Source organism: Oncorhynchus clarkii, chromosome 5 (assembly GCF_045791955.1).
Source record: "Oncorhynchus clarkii lewisi isolate Uvic-CL-2024 chromosome 5, UVic_Ocla_1.0, whole genome shotgun sequence".
In the NCBI taxonomy this organism is placed as follows: Eukaryota; Metazoa; Chordata; class Actinopteri; order Salmoniformes; family Salmonidae; genus Oncorhynchus; species Oncorhynchus clarkii.
The window spans coordinates 19896636-19914511 of NC_092151.1; the positions used below are offsets into that span (position 1 = coordinate 19896636).

Below are 17876 nucleotides of genomic sequence, written 5' to 3' on the forward strand. Positions count from 1 at the left end.
TTAAAAGGCAGCTTTTCTGTGTTGGAATGCTGTGAGCATGCCCCAACAACAAAATGGTGTGGACGTACACCAGTCATTAAAAATATGAATGCAAATAGACAGCTGATTGTCCAACTCATCCTCTTTATGAGTATGACAGCAATTTTTAAACAGTCTATTTCAGATACATGTTTGAGGTTGGGGGGGGGGGTTCTCAATTTTATGCTTTGGCCACAAAGCCGGGCCTTCACCCAGTACCCTGCCCTGAACTTAGTCGCTGTCTCTAGCCGGCTACCACCCAGTTACTCATCCCTGCACTTTAGAGGCTGCTGCCCTATGTACAGAGACATGGAGCACTGGTCACTTTAATAATGTTTACCTACTGTTTAACTGATATCATATGTATATACTGTATTCTAGTCAAGGCCACCCTATTCAACTATTGCTGTACATACACTATTCTATCCTACATATTCTTCAGATATATTACATACTGTCCATAATGTCTATACATCCCATCATATTCCAGTGCCTTTTATATATCATCAACTGGCAATGCATCATCTTATTTTACTAGAGCATTAGTGGCCGTTGATTGGCTGAATACCCAGGACGCAGGGTGGTTGGAATTGAATGACCACTACTGCACATGCTGCCACTCTTTTGAACAGATTTGATTATAATACTTAGAACGAGCAGCCAGCTCCAGCTCGAGTGCACCAGGGCAAATGCAACAAGCATGCAGATGAAATAAGTGAAAACACATTATCTAACAGGAGACAGCTAGCTAACATAATGTCACAAAGCATGATGCGCTAGCCAGTTAACTTTAATTCTGAAATAACTTCATATGTTCCGAGTTAGTCAGATTAGTTCAGAAAGACTTGAAATTGTCATGGGAGCGAACTAGCTACCATAGAACCACCTAGCTATAGCTAACTGCTTAGCAAAAAGGTAGATAACTGGTTAATTTGACCCCCCTCCCAATTTTTTTTGTACAACTATTTATCAATGTTTCTCAAAATCACTGTAGCTGGCTAATTAATTTCATTGTGCTTTGTGATACAACCGTTTTTATGCTGTTTTAGTCACCTGGTTTAGTCCAGACCATGAGAAACAAATTTGCCAGCCACAGTCATGCTTTTTTGTCCTACCAGACCCACAATGACAAGGTTCTAGCTAGTGTATCCCTCTGTCCTTCGACTCTTGTTGGATGTAGATATCTGGTTTATCAGGTCTGAGGCTCCTATGGCCATTATTTATTTACAAGTTAATCACAATTAGCTTTTTGCTTTCGCATCATCTGTACTGGATAGAGCAGATTTAGTCTCATGTGGGGAAGTAAGCCATATGGCGCGAGAGACTCATTAAGAGGGAGATTAGAGCAGACCCAGAAGTTCTGACTGAATGCACATTTGAGCGCCACAGGACGGTCTATTTACTTTGTGCTGTTATAATTTATGCTATGAAATCATGTGAACCCTGCAATTTCATTGGGGCAGTTCCCCCTTATAGCAAATAGCTGGAAAAACAAAAAAGCAGCTTTGCACACTCTTGGCATTCTCTCAACCAGCTTCACCTGGAATGCTTTTCCAACAGTCTTGAAGGAGTTCCCACATATGCTGAGTACTTGTTGGCTGCGTTTCCTTCACTCTGCGGTCCAAGTCATCCCAAACCATCTCAATTGGGTTGAGGTCGGGTGATTGTTGAGGCCACGTCTTCTGATGCAGCACTCCATTACTCTCCTTCTTGGTCAAATAGCCCTTACACAGCCTAAAGGTGTGTTGGGGCATTGTCCTGATGAAAAACAAATGATTGTCCCACTAAGCGCAAACCAGAGGGGATGTCATGTCGCTGCAGAATGCTGTGGTGGCCATGCTGGTTAAGTGTGCCTTGCATATCCCCCTGCATAGGCTACAGCATACCGCTGACTGGACAGTTTAGCCTGCCATGTCAGTCTGGGTACTAGCACAGTGTTGTCGCTGCTGTCATTGGTCTCTGTGTAGGGAACAAAGAACCGGGGGAATGTCTCTTCAGCTTTACAGTGAAAACTGGCAATGTCACTGGAGCAGCTGTCAACAATCACATTACCCGCACACATGCACACTCTCTCTCTCTCTCTCTCTCTCTCTCTCTCTCTCTCTCTCTCTCTCTCTATCTCTCTCCATGGTGAGAGGTGTGTCTGACAACTAGCCTACTGTAGGCTATATGCTTCCCCTGCAGTAAAATATAGGAGAATGAACACATAGGACATAGGGGAAATTTTAACATGGGATATTGCAAGCGTGAGAACCCAGTGAGCGCATGGTTTCACATTTAGGTAGCTTAACCCATCCCCTGCAAGTTAATTGTACATGAGCTGAAGTGTTTGGTAAACCAGATTAGACAATTTGGTAATTTAACATTTGTTAGAGTGTGTGCTGCATGTTTTTTAAGCATTTAACAACACTATATGTTGTTCTTAATGATTTCTAGTGTAATTTGAGGGTCCAAGTACAGATGGATGGATGACTTTCTGTAGGAGCAAGGACTGGATGGAGACGGATAACTATTTGGCAGATTTAATGGTTAAACCACATTGAACACCATCAGCAACCATACCCGACTGTCCATCACTTCCTGTTTCAATTATGCTTATCCCCACACAATTAAAGCATTGACAAATAGGAACAAATATAATTAGTTAGGATTAGATTAACAGTTTCCTAAAAACACAGATTCACCACATATTAGAAATGTGTATAAATGCCATATAAAACAGTTCAGTTTAGTTTAACAAAATATGAAATGCTCCTAAAAGTAGCCTAAACAGCCCGCCAATTTGCCTCGAGTGATCTACGTTAATGCTCAGAATCAGAGCTCTCTTTATCTTGAGAACAAGCCAATAACAACTTCCAAGGCAAGTGCATGCTGCTCAGCTCTGCTGTGAAATCTGTGGTGTGCTTTATGGTGTGGAACACAGTGAAAATCAGTCCAGCGATCACATGCACTGCAGTCCTGTACCAGAGTGCGCATGCACAGTAGTAAAACCGGGACACAGAGCAGATAACTGGAGTGTCATACCATTCTGTTGGGGAGTATCATACCATTCTGTTGGGAATAACTATTGGTAGTAAAGAGGTTTCATTATGGATTTGAGAAGGGATACCGTGGACAACAATCCTGTGTTTCAGATGTCCCTCAGTCGCCATCAAGGATGGATCAAAGTGTCAGGTAAGCAACTTATAACCTTGCCAATTTAGAAGTTATTTAGTCATCATTGACTAAGGCTGCATTTGCACAGGCAGACCAATTCTGATCTTTTTTTATTAATTCGTCTTTTGACCAATCAGATCAGCTCTAAAAAAAAAAGATCTGATGTGAAAAGATCTGATGTTATTGGTCAAAAGACCAATAAGTAAAAGAAAGATTCCAGCCACCCTAGACATTGACTGTTCTCAATGCTCCTGTCCAGCACGTGGTACCGGTGCATCAAGGCTCAGACCAACATACTCCTAATTAGCTTCTATCCCCTGGCCCTAAGGTTTTAAATGGCTAACTATTTCTACTCCCCCTCACACCTATACTGCTGCTAAAATTATTATTGATGTCACGCCCTGACCATAGAGAGCCTTTTATTCTCTATGGTGGTTAGGTCGGGGTGTGACTAGGGTGGGTTATCTTGGTTATTGTAAGTCTATGTTGGGCTGGTATGGTTCCCAATCAGAGACAGCTGTTTATCGTTGTCTCTGATTGGGGATCATATTTAGGCAGCCATTTCCCCCACTGTGTTTTGTGGGATCTTGGTTTTTGTGTAGTTGCCTGGGAGCACTGCATTTGCTGCACGTTTCATTTTCTGTTTATTATTTTGTGAGTTTCCTTTATTAAACATGTGGAACCCAAATCACATTGCACATTGGTCTAAGTATATTTCCAGTTCGTACGACGAACGTGACAATTTATAATTTATTACTACCCAGTAGCTGTGCGTTGGTAAAATCACTGGGGGAAGCCAATAAAGAAAGTTATATTCCAACCTGTGTTGTGATAATTGCGTTGTTTGCTCAATAACCTGTTAGTTCATAAGCCTTGACACCGTGATATGTAGGCCTAAAGGCCGAGACAATAAGACAGTGGCAGAATAAATTCAACCACACATTTGTTTCACACAGAACCAGAGAGCAACCTCTGTCAGGTGAAGTCCACAAAACATATTGCATGTAACAAGACAGTTGTTACATAACCTACAGCATCGTCAAGCAAGGTAAAGTTTCCAATATTTTCAGACTAATAAACTGCTATTGATTTAGAACCACCGAGAGTTACTTCAAGTCGCTAAGAAAACAGATCTGCCGCCACTATTCTAGCACCATTTCAACTTCTACATTTCAACATCTAATCACCTATGCTTAGTCTAATACAGTGAAAATAGACCAAATACTAATTAGTCTTATCAACATAAGCTAAATAGGATGTAACTGTCAATGGTACTGATTTGTGTGTGTGTGTGTGTGTGTGTGTGTGTGTGTGTGTGTGTGTGTGTGTGTGTGTGTGTGTGTGTGTGTGTGTGTGTGTGTGTGTGTGTGTGTGTGTGTGTGTGTGTGTGTGTGTGTGTGTGTGTGTGCGCGCGTGTGTGCGTGCGCGTGCGTGTAAGTAGAAAAACATATTGACTCACCCTACCTGTAGAGAAATGCCTATGCCATCCTCTTTCATGTTGCATTAACAGTCTGACTCATTCATACAGTACAAGCTTTTAGTTTGTTGTCCTAGGCTACCTGGCTAAAATACTTACTCGCTAGCCTAACTTCCTTTCATGGGCAAAGACGCCAGGCAACCTAGTTAACATTAGAATACCACATCTAGCTACATGTTGAACTTCCATCCTCTCAGGCCAGTGGCACAATGTATGAATTAATGGTAATATCAGGATCGCCATTACAATTATTGGCCAGTAAGGAGAATGAAGTTAAACTACAAGTCCAAATCCCTATCTCCATCAATGGCCACCGAACACAACACAAGATGCAACAATAAATCAATTCTGTCAATAATGTTTGGCCTGTAATGTGATTGGTTTGAAGCCAAACTCAAACTGACTTCCCATTACACTTTTTTTGGTGTGCCAGGACCATTCACAGCTGAGCTCACTCAGTTTAGATCAACGCTGACTGGCTATTATTTCAAAACATTGAATCAAGGGAGGCCAAATGCTCACTGGCTTCCCTTGCATTCAATGCTATGGTCGGCAACAATATCATACTCCTTCTGACCAGACAGCATCAGATAGAGACGCTACACATACTGAGACAGAGGGGTGCTGTTTCGTTTGCTTTAGCCGGTGACATACAGTACATTCAACCTCTTGTGAAATTAAGGCACTTTATGGAACAAAGAAAGATTAAATAAATCTAGTCTACTGTAAGCTATATGCTTCCCCTGCAGTAAAATATAGGAGAATGAACACATAGGATACAGGCAAATTTTAACATGGGGTATTGCACGCGTGAGAACCCAGTTTGTCCATTTTTTGTCCATTTTTTGTCCATTTTTTGGGGAAGCCTGGCTTCCCTTGGCATCTATGAAAACACAACACTGTTACTACCACTACACTGCTGTTAATTGATTGATATTACATTACCATTACTATCTACACTGTTAAAATAGTGTTTTTTCACACTAAAACTAGTGGTAACTGAGCTACCACCAACATTGAGACAAAACCTTAACTCTCCTGGAGTTTTAAAACACATGGGTGTAAGTGTTTATGAGAAAGATTTAAGGTGTTCTGAAACATGACATGGTGTGCTGTAACACCACAGTGTTAGGAGTTGTGCAACACCTTGCAAAGGTTTAAAACACTATAATGGTGTTTAGAGTCCTGTTTCATGCAGAATTAGATCCCTTCTTTTTTGGTGTCATTTCCTTTCTCTAAAGCTCCTAAACACTGATGGTGTTTCACATCCTTTCTAGTGCAGAATAACAACCCTTATTCTGGAGGTTCCAAATACTGTAGATGGGAGTCCTTCAACTTCTTTTATGTTCCCTGGTATTATGCTCAAACAAAGGATACAAGAAAATATTTTGTTTTGTGAGAACAAGTTAATGCGTTTGTCCATGTTCATAATTAATGAGTATAAAATAAAAATTTGAAGACATGATTATAAATCTTCAAATACTTCAAATTTTCTTTAGAAATTATCAAATATTCAGATGATGGTACATGGATGGTTGTTCAGATGGCTTGAATCACAGTACAGTTAAGTTAGATGATATGATTGACAGTTGACAGTTTATTTGGCATTAGTCTGTGATCCGTGTGTTTATTGGCTTTGGTTAGGATTGGCCAGCCGGTGGGTAACGTAGTGTGTTTGTATGTTTTTCTGCAGGGGGACATGAATAGCAAATAATAACGATAGTATGTGAATGCATAATTCAGTTGTTAACTGCTTTAATATTAACAACTTGCAACATGAATATACAACTATTAAACATATTGTATCAATAGCATGAATGGAAATATGTCAAGAGAAACAAGATAAGAATATGAATCAAGAAAACGAATCAATGAATCAAAATGGTTGTTTGAAAATAAGCATAGAGTGACCATTAGCAGCCAAAATGCTACTCAAACCACTGTTCTTATTGAGTGAATTCCTTTTCTGTTTCAATGTAATAAAATGTTGCACTCACGTTGTCATAGACGCATACCTTCTTGGATTGTTTTGTAGAGTTTCACATGAGCGTTTGGTGTCCTCTTTCCTGTCTGAGTTTGTGAAGGACCTGAACACGGCGGAGGCGCCCGCAAACTTGCTTGTGTTTATATTTGACCATGGAGTTTGGTCAAACTCCTGAACACCTGACACGAAAGCCCTCTCTCCACCTCACTATTACTCCTGTTTACTTGCATATATTACCATATTTATATATTCCTGCTACCAGTCACTCTTCAGCCCTCTTTCCTTGCACATTTGGTACTGGCCCTGTACATAGCTTCCTCTTATTCCATGTTTGTTTTTATTAGTTATACTGTTTTGATATGGAATACTGCACTGTTGTGTAGGACTTGCAAGTTTTAAGCATTTTTCTATCCGTGACAAATAAAACTTGAAGATTAGAATTGTGCTGCCTGTGTAAACACAGCCTAACTGACTAAACTGGCAAACGGGTCTAAACTTGAGGACATTCTAATCCAGTTGATTACAATCCTAGCATGCACTCTTTCACTTGATAATTGTTTTTCCTACATATTTCATTTCCCACCAATGGATCTTTGAAGACTATTGTACTATAGGAGGATGATAAACATTTTTTTTTGTAGTGAATCCTGTTTATTTCAGTTTGCAAGGATTAGCATTATTAACATAATATTTGTCTGTCTCTGTGTGTCTGTGTGTGCACACTTAAATGTGCATGCACCAGCAATTAGAATAGGGTAAAGGCATATTAATTCAATCACTGTTTTGACAGCATCCCCCATGGAAGAAGTGGTCAGAAACTGACTTTTCGGACCTAAATGCCAAAACATTTAGGAGATAAAAATGCTCAAAGTTGCCCCATTTGGCATATCCTATCTGTGACATGGACACTGGGAGTCGGGAAGCAAGTGGTGAGATTAACACGAACTGGACCATAACAAGATACACAAGTAGCATACAGACATGAAACACATAGTCAATACGGCCTGGGGAATGGAACTAAGGGAGTGACAGATATAGGTGAGGAAATCAGTGAAGTGATGGAGTCCAGGTGTTACTAATGATGAAGCGCAGGTGCATGTAATGATGAATGCCAGGTGCGCGTAATGATGAATGCCAGGTGCGCGTAATGATGAATGCCAGGTGCGCGTAATGATGAATGCCAGGACCGGTGGTTAGTAAACCGGTGAAGTCGAATGCTGGAGGGGAGGAGCGGAAGTAGACGTGACACTACCATACCATATCATGAGACCATCCATGTCTTCATCACTGGAAAGATAAACACATTTAAAAGCATACAAACAGTTTTGTTTTTAAATAAACATTTGTACATTTAACCTTACATGTCAATAATATAAAAATGCATATTCTCTGATTTGTTTCATATTCGCATATGTTGTAGCTTATGTCGCTTTCAAAACAAATGGGAACTCGGAAAAATCAGACTTCCGACTGGGTAAAATCGTTTTGCATGGCCATCCAATTTGGAATTCCAAGTCGGAAACTCGGGCATCTTTCTAGAGGATCGACTTTCCGACCTGAAGATCACTGACATCATGATTTGACCAAGTTTTCCCAGTTGTCTTGAAAGCACCATCAAACCCTACTTTATGTGTTCCCGCCTTCGGTTGAGACACCTCATGCTCTTGAATACAGGGTGGGTGTCATTTCAATCATAGAAATATACTTCATAGAATGGACCTGTCCCTTCAGACCACTGCAATGTTGCTGGTATATCATTTAAATTTCTATTGAATTGACATTTTTACATCTAATTATTACCACAAACATGGCCACCAGTCCACCCACCGTCGAATGTCAACTTAAATGGTCATATCTATTCTATGATTTCAATAGGTTTCCAATGGAGGACAGACAGTTTAGATATTCCAATTCAAGTCAACATTCTTTGATGTGTGGACCTCAAAGTATTTGTGGTACCATTTGAATGTCAAAATGTTTCAATCGTATTGCAAATTTAGTTCATTTATTGGACAAAACATGACACCCACCAAGATGTAAGAGCATTTTGTGTTTCAACCTATGGCGGGAACAACACAAAGTCCTCAGATTATGTAAAATAGGGTCTAAGCTACAACATATGTGAATATGTTAAACATCTGAGTTTACGCGGTTTTAGGTCATTTATGTTTTTTATATATACACACAGTGCATTCGGAATGTATTCAGACCCCTTGACTTTTTCCACATTTTGTTACACTACAGTCTAATTCTAATATTTTTTTTATCCTCAATCTACACACACATAATGACAAAGCAAAAATAGTTTTTTGGAAATTGTATTAATTTATAAAATAAGTACCACGTTTTGTTGAAGCTTTTTCCCCATTCTCCACTGCAGATCCTCTCGAGCTCTGTGAGGTAATTATTATTTTTTAACCTTTATTTAACTAGGAAAGTCAGTTAAGAACAAATTGTTGTTTACAATGATGGCTTACTGGGGAAGAGTAGGTTAACTGCCTTGTTCAGGGGAAGAATGACAGATTTCTTTACCTTATCAGCTCAGGGATTTGATCCAGCAACCTTTTGGTTACTGGCCCAGCGTTCTAACAACTAGGCTACCTGCTGCCCCGGCAGGTTGGATGGGGAGCGTCTTTGCACAGCTATTTTCAAGTCTCTCAAGAGTTGTTAGATCGGGTTCAAGTCAGGGCTCTGGCTGGGCCACTCAATGACATTCAGAGACTTGTCCCAAAATGTTGCTGCGTTGTCTTGGATGTGTGCTTAGGGTCATTGTCCTGTTGAAGGTGAACCATCACCCCAGTCTCAGGTCCAGAGCGCTCTGGAGCAGGTTTTCAAGAGAGATCAAGGATCTCCCTCTGTACTTTTCTCCATTCATCTTTCCCTCGATCCTGATTAATCTCCCTGTCTCTGCCGCTGAAAAACATCCCCACCGCATGATGCTGCAACCACCATGCTTCACCGTGGGGATGGTGCCAGGTTTCCTACAGACGTGACCCTTGGCATTCAGGACAATCTTCGTTTCATCAGACCAGAGAATCTTGTTTCTCATGGTCTGCCAAAAGGCACCTAAAGGACTCTCAAACTCCAAGCAGTCTGTCATGTGCCTTTTACTGAGGAATGGTTTCTGTCTGGCCACTCGACCATAAAGGCCTGATTGGTGGAGTGCTGCTGAGATGGTTGTCCTTCTGGAAGTTTCTTCCATCTCTACAGAGGAACTCTGGAGCTCTGTCATAGTGATCATCGGGTTCTTGGTCACCTCCCTGACCAAGGCCCTTCTCCCCTGATTGCTCAGTTTGGCCGGGCGGCCAGCTTTAGGGAGAGTCTTGGTGGTTCCAAACTTCTTACATTTAAGAATGGAGGCCAATGTGTTCTCGGGGAACTTCAATGCTGTAGACATTTTTGTTACCCTTCCCTAGATCTGTTCCTCAACACAATCCTGTCTCGGAGCTCTAAGAAAAATTCCTTCGACCTCATGGCTTGGTTTTTCTACAACTGTGGGACCTTATATAGACAGGTGTGTCTCTTCCCAAATCAAGTCCAATCAATTGAATTTACCACAGGTGGACTCCAATAAAGTTGTAGAAACATCTCAAGGATGATCAATGGAAACAGGATGCACCTGAGCTCAATTTCGAGTCTCATAGCAAAGGGTTTGAATACTTATGTAGATAAGGTATTTCTGTTTTTCCTTTTTAATACACTTGCGAACATTTATAAAAACCTGTTTTCGCGTTGTCATTATGAGGTATTATGAGTAGATTGATGAGGAACATTTAAAATGTTATCCATTTTAAAATAAGGCTCTAAAGTAGCAAAATGTGGAGAAAGGTAAGTGGTCCGAATACTTCTCGAATCTGCTAATACTGTATATAAAAACAGAAATGATAAAACAGTCTGACAACCCTGTTTGTAAACCTTTAAATTATATTAATCTCAAATGTTGATCTTTTCCATTGATGAAGACATGATGTCTCATGGTGTGGTGGGGAATGGAATATAGGTCAACTTTGAGCACCTTTATCTCTTGAATGTTTTGTCATTCAGATCCAGAAAGTATATATCTGAGCACTTCTACAACGGGCAAATAAGTAAGAAAGGTTTTGTTCAAATCAAAAGGGATGCTGTCAAAAAGGTATTGAATTAAAATGGATTTACCCTCTTATGTTTATTTCCATTAACAGAGATCAGTGTGTGTGTGTGTGTGTGTGTGTGTGTGTGTGTGTCTGTGAGTCTCCACCAGTAGTTTCACTAGTTGTAAATGGTCTATGCATGTTAATGGTGTAGGCTTGTGTTGAGTTTCAGCAGTAGTCAATAGTGTTCTCTATAGAAACAAACACAGAGGTGGGAGTGATGTGGCCACTGAAACTGTCATTCCTCTTCTGAATGCTGACAACATATATGTGGTCTGTCTGCAGTGCATTCCCGCTTCCTCATCAATGTCTTAAACTTCCTGTTCCTGTCACTCTGAATAGGAGTGTCTGCTAAATGAATAAAATGTCAAATGTACACTACCGTTCGAAAGTTTGGTTAGAAATGTCATTGTTTTTGTCTATTAAAATAACAACAAATTGATCAAAAATACAGTGTAGACATTGTTAATGTTGTAAATGACTAATGTAGCTGGAAACGGCAGAGGCCTATTACCAGCAACCATCACTCCTGTGTTCCAATGGCACATTGTGTTAGCTAATCCAAGTTTATCATTTTAAAAGGCTAATTGATCCTTAGAAAATCATTTTGCAATTATTTTAGCACAGCTGAAAACTGTTGTCCTGATTAAAGAAGCAATAAAACAGGCCTTCTTTAGACTAGTTGAGTATCTGGAGTGTCAGCAATGTGGGTTCGATTACAGGCTCAAAATGGCCAGAAACAAAGAACTTTCTTCTGAAACTCATCAGTCTATTCTTGTTCTGAGAAGTGAAGGCTATTCCATGTGAGAAATTGCCAAGAAACTGAAGATCTCGTACAACCCTGTATACTACTCACCTTCACAGAACAGCGCAAACTGTCTCTAACCAGAATTGAAAGAGCAAGAAGACAAGTACATTAGAGTGTCTAGTTTGAGAAACAGTTTGTTATTTTAGTAAATCTTACTGAATCCTACCAGCACACTGTCCAGAACATCTGACTCTCTCTCTCTCTCTCACACACACACACACACACACACACACACACACACACACACACACACACACACACACACACACACACACACACACACACACACACACACACACACACACACACACACACACACACACACACACACACACACACACACACACACACACACACACACACACACACACACACACACACACACACATACACACACACGTAGCTGGAACAGGGTCATACTTGAGAACATAGTCTGCCTAGTGCCTACGCCAGGTGTGGGTTTGTTTATGAGCTTTGTAGTCTTCTTCCAGCACTCTAATTATGTGAACCTGGGGACTCAATGTCTGCTCTTAAGCTGACTACACACCTGAGACTAACACCCACAACACAGAAGACTTTCATTATTATGAAGTCTTCACATCTTCACTCTTCCTGCCTTTTGTCTCTCTCACTCTCTCTCAATAGCTTTTTCAATTGAAGGGCTTTATTGGCTTGGGAAACATAAGTGAAATTGACAATAAACAAAAGGGAAATTAAACATTTACAGTTAACATTACACTTACAAAAGTTCCAAAAGAATAAAGACATTTCAAATGTCATAGTGTCACGACTTCCACCGAAGGTGGTTCCTCTCCTTGTTCTAGGGGTGCTCGGCGGTCGGCGTCACCGGTCTACTAGCCATCACCGATCCATTTTTCCTTTTCCGTTTGTTTTGTCGTTGGTTCATTCACACCTGGTTTTCATTTGCTTTAATTTCTGTGTGTATATTTACCCCTGTTTCCCGGCTTAGGTTTGTGCGGGATTATTTTCATGTTGCTCGTTGAGGTTTGTTTGTCCTCAGTTTATTCACGTGTACCGTGTTTTAAGTATAGTAAGGAGCGTTGTTTTTCTCCTTCAGTGAGTAACTGTGTATTCCCATGTCTGTGCCGTTTATGGAAATTGTACCTGTACCGTTTTGGGACTTGCCTATTAAAGACGCTACGTTGACATCTTTGCTCTCCTGTGCTTGACTCCTTAACTACCTTCAGTACGATTTCACAACACATAGTATGTCTATAAACAGTGTTGTAATGATGTGCAAATAGTTAAAGTACAAAAGGGAAAATAAATAAACATAAATATAGGTTGTATTTAAAATGGTATTTGTTCTTCACTGGTTGCCCTTTTATTATGGTAACAGGTCACAAATCTTGCTGCTGTGGTTGCACACTATGGTTTTTCACCCAATAGATATGGGAGTTTATCAAAATTGGATTTGTTTTAGAATTCTTTGTGGGTCTGTGGAATATGAGAGAAATATGTGTCATACATTTGGCAGGAGGTTAGGAAGTGCAGCTCAGCTTTCTCAATAGCAAGGCTAGTCTGTACATAGTCATAGTCTAATTGTGTTGCTGTCCTGGGGCTCTGTGGGGTCTGTTTGTGTTTGTGACAAGAGCCCCAGGACCAGCTTGCTTAGGGGGCTCTTCTCCAGGTTTATTTCTCTGTAGGTGATGGCTTTGTTATGAAAGGTTTTGGAATTGCTTCCTTTTATGCAGTTGTAGAATTTAACTTCTTATGGCTGCAGGGGCAGTATTGAGTAGCTTGGATGAAAGGTGCCCAGAGTAAACGGCCTGCGCCTAAGTCCCAGTTGCTAATATATGCATATTATTAGTAGTCTTGAATAGAAATCCCTCTGATGTTTCTAAAACTGTTTGAATGATGTCTGTGAGTAAAACAGAACTCATATGGCAGGCAAAAACATGAGAAGAAATCCAAACAGGAAGTGGGAAATCTGAGGTTGGTCGATTTTCAACCCAGCCCCTATTGAATACACAGTGGGATATGGATCAAGTTGCACTTCCTAGGGCTTCCACTAGATGTCAACCGTCTTCAGAAACTTGAATGAGGCATCTACTATGTTGTGGAGCCGGATGGGAGCTATTTGAGTCAGTGGTCTGGCAGAGAGCCAGGTTCTGGTCAAGCGCATTTCACATGATAGCGACCTGCGTTCCATTGTATTTCTACAGACAATGGAATTCTCCGGTTGGCACGTTATTGAAAATTTCTGATAACAACATCCTCAAGATTGATTCTATACTTAGTTTGACAAGTTTCTTCGACCTGTAATATAATTTTTTGAAGTTTTCGTCCGACGTTCGGCTGGACCTGCACGAGCGTTTGGATATGTGTACTAAACACGCTAACAAAAGTAGCTACTTGGACATAAATAATGGACATTATCGAACAAATCAAGCATTTATTGTGGAACTGTAATTCCTAGGAGTGCATTCTGATGAAGATCATCAAAGGTAAGGGAATATTTATAATGTTATTTCTGATTTCTGTTGACTCCAACATGGCGGATATATTTTCTTTTTTCTGAGTGCGTCTCAGATTTTTGCATGGTTTGCTTTTTCCGTAAAGTTTTTTTGAAATCTGACACAGCGGTTGCATTAACCTTTCTGATCTCCCCATCCCGGATCCGGGTTCGTGAATACAGACTCAAGCTCATTACCATAACGCAACGTTAACTATTCATGAAAATCGCAAATGAAATGAAATAAATATGCCATCTCTCAAGCTTAGCCTTTTGTTAACAACACTGTCATCTCAGATTTTCAAAATATGCTTCTCAACCATTGCAAAACAAGCATTTGTGTAACAGTATTGATGGCTAACGTAGCATTTAGCATTAGCATTCAGCTGGCAACATTTACACAAAAAAACAGAAAAGCATTCAAAAAAATCATTTACCTTTGAAGAACTTCAGATGTTTTCAATGAGGAGACTCTCAGATAGCAAATGTTCAGTTTTTCCTGAAAGATTATTTGTTTAGGACAAATCGCTCCGTTTTCTGCGTCACGTTTAGCTATGAAAAAACCCCTGTATCCAGGATTGTGTAAATCTATCAGCAAGCTCATTAGCATAACACAACGTTAACTATTTATGAAAATCGCAAATGAAATGAAATAAATATGCCATCTCTCAAGCTTAGCCTTTTGTAAACAACACTGTCATCTCAGATTTTCAAAATATGCTTCTCAACCATAGGAAAACAATCATTTGTGTAAAAGTAGCTAGCTAGAGTTAGCATTTCGCGTTAGCATTTAGCGTTAGCATTAGCGTTAGCATCCAGCACGCAACATTAACAAAAACATAAAAGCCTTCAAATAAAATCATTTACCTTTGAAGAACTTCTGATGTTTTCAATGAGGATACTCTCAGTTAGATAGCAGATGCTCAGTTTTTCCAAAAAGATTCCTTGTGTATTAGAAATAGCTCCGTTTTATACATCACATTTGGCTACCAAAAAAAATCCATAAATTCAGTCCTCAAAACGCAAACTTTTTTCCAAATTAACTCCATAATATCGACTGAAAACATGGCAAACGTTTTTTAGAATCAAGCCTCAAGGTGTTTTTCACATATCTCTTCATTGATACATCGTTCTTGGACACATGCTTTCTCTGCTGAATCCCAGGAGAAAATGACCGCACCTGAAGATTACGCACAAATTTAGACAAAGGACACCGGGCGGACCTCTGGAAAATGTAGTCTCTTATGGCCAATCTTCCAATGATATGCCTACAAATACGTCACAATGCTGCTAAGACCTTGGGCGAACGACAGAAAGTGTAGGCTCATTCCTTGCGCAATCACAGCCATATAAGGAGAGAATGGAAAACAGAGCTTCAGAAATTCTGCTAATTCCTGGGTGATGCATCATCTTGGTTTCGCCTGTAGAATGAGTTCTGGGGCACTTACAGACAAAATCTTTGCAGATTCTGAAACTTCAGAGTGTTTTCTTTCCAAAACTGTCAAGAATATGCATAGTCGAGCATCTTTTCGTGACAAAATATCGCGCTTAAAACGGGAACGTTTTTTTATCCAAAAATGAAATAGCGCCCCTAGAGCTCTAAGAGGTTAAGGAGAGGTATATCTATATTTCCATGTCTAAGAATTGTATTTTCATCGACATTTATAACGAGTATTTCTGTAAAATGATGTGGTTCTCTGCAATATCACCGGATGTTTTTGGAACTAGTGAACGTAACGCGCCAATGAATACTGAAATTTTTTAAATATAAATATGCACTTTATCGAGCAAAACCTACATGTATTGTGTAACATGAAGTCCTATGAATGTCATCTGATGAAGATCATCAAAGGTTAGTGATTAATTTGATCTATATTTATGCTTTTTGTGACTCCTCTCTTTGGCTGGAAAAATGGCTGGGTTTTTCTGTGAGTAGGTGGTCACCTAACATAAACGTTTGTGGTGCTTTCCCTGGAAAATCCTATTTGAAATCAGACACTGTGGTGGGATTAACAACAAGATTACCTTTAAAATGGTATGAATTACATGTATGTTTGAGGAATTTTAATTATGAGATTTCTGTTGATTTCTGATTTCTGGCTGTTGTCATATCGATCCCGTCAACGGGATTGCAGCCCTAAGAAGTTTAATAGCTATTTTCTGGATAATTATTTGGTGTTTTATATTGTACACAGAGGATATTTTCGCAAAATTCTGCATGCAGAATCTCAATTTGGTGTTCGTCCCATTTTGTGAATTCTTGGTTGGTGAGATTTTTAGCCAGATTCTAATTGGTATGTCGAATTTTCTGTTCCTTTTGATGGCGTAGAAGGCCCTTCTTGCCTTGTCTCTCAGATCGTTCACAACTTTGTGGAAGCTACCTGTGGCGCTGATGTTTAGGCCGAGGTATGTATAGTTTTTTTGTGTGCTCTAGGTTAACGATGTCTAAATGGAATTTGTATTCGTGGTCCTGGGAACCTGACTCTTTTTGAAACACCATTTTTTTTGTCTTACTGAGATTTACTGTCAGGGCCCAGGTCTGACAGATTCTGTGCAGAAGATCTAGGTGCTGCTATAAGCCCTTCTTGGTTGGGGACAGAAGCATCAGATCATCAGCAAACAGTAGACATTTGACTTCAGATTCTAGTAGGGTGAGGCCGGGTGCTGCAGACTGTTCAAGTGCCCTCGCCAATTCGTTGATATATATGTTGAAGAGGGTGGGGCTTAAGCTGCATCCTTATCTCACCCCCCGGCCCTGTGTCTCCAATTTTAACCCAATTTTAACCTGTTTGTGTACATGGATTTTATAATGTTTTATGTATGTTTTTTATGATTTTATGTATGTTTTTCCCACAACATTACTTTCCATCAATTTGTATAGCAGACCATCGTGCCAAATTGAGTCAAAAGCTTTTTTGACAAAGCATGAGAAGCCTTTGTTTTGGTTTGTTTGTTTGTCAACTAGGGTGTGCTAGGTGAAAATGTGGTCTGTCGTACGGTAATTTGTTAAAATGCCAATTTGACATTTGCTCAGTACATTGTTTTCGCTGAGGAAATGTACGAGCCTGCTGTTAATGATAATGCAGCAGATTTTCCCAAGGTTGCTGTTGACGCATATCCCACGGTAGTTATTGGGGTCAAATTTGTCTTCACTTTTGTGGATTGGGGTGATCAGTCCTTGCTTCCAAATATTGGGGATTATGTCAGAGCTGAGTATATTTTATCATTTAATTTAGGATACCATCAACCCCACAGGCTTTTTTGGGTTGGAGGGTTTGTATTTTGTATTGCAGTTCATTCAATGGAATTGGAAAATCTATTGGGTTCTGGTAGTCTTTAATAGTTGATTCGAAGATTTGTATATGTGTTTGTTGTTTGTGCTTTGTTATAGATCCAAAAAGATTGGATATGTGATTTATCCATACATCTCCATTTTGGATAGATAACTCTTCGTGTTGTTGTTTGTTTAGAGTATTCCAATTTTCCCAGATGTGGTTAGATTCTATGGATTATTTAATTACATTGAGCTGACTTTTGTCTCTCCCTCTCTCTCTCTCTCTCTCTCTCTCTCTCTCTCTCTCTCTCTCTCTCTCTCGCTCTCTCTCTTTGTCTGTCTGTCTGTCTCTCCCTCACTCTCTTGCTCTCTGTCTTAATCTCTTTCTTTCTCTCAATATTTGATTTATTTGTATTTATTTTTTCCAATTCTCAAATTTAGTATGACTTTTCTCAAAAAATGTGCACATTACATTTGAAATATCACTCTCTTAGGGACATATCCCTCTCTAATGCTCTGCCAGTCTCTCTCTGTCTGTCTGTGTGTGTGAGTG

The 17876-nt window shown here is 39.8% G+C and overlaps 1 protein-coding gene across 1 annotated transcript in view; it reads left to right on the plus strand.

The window, feature by feature from the left end:
• Positions 1 to 3111: 3111 nt before the first annotated feature.
• The window catches only part of LOC139408492 (disabled homolog 2-interacting protein-like), a 342336-nt gene continuing 327571 nt past the window's right edge, over positions 3112 to 17876 (plus strand). Inside the window, exon 1 of the mRNA XM_071152454.1 lies at positions 3112 to 3192. Coding sequence (XP_071008555.1) covers positions 3153 to 3192 — 40 coding nt within the window. The 5' untranslated portion in view covers positions 3112 to 3152. The remainder of the gene's footprint in view (positions 3193 to 17876) is intronic.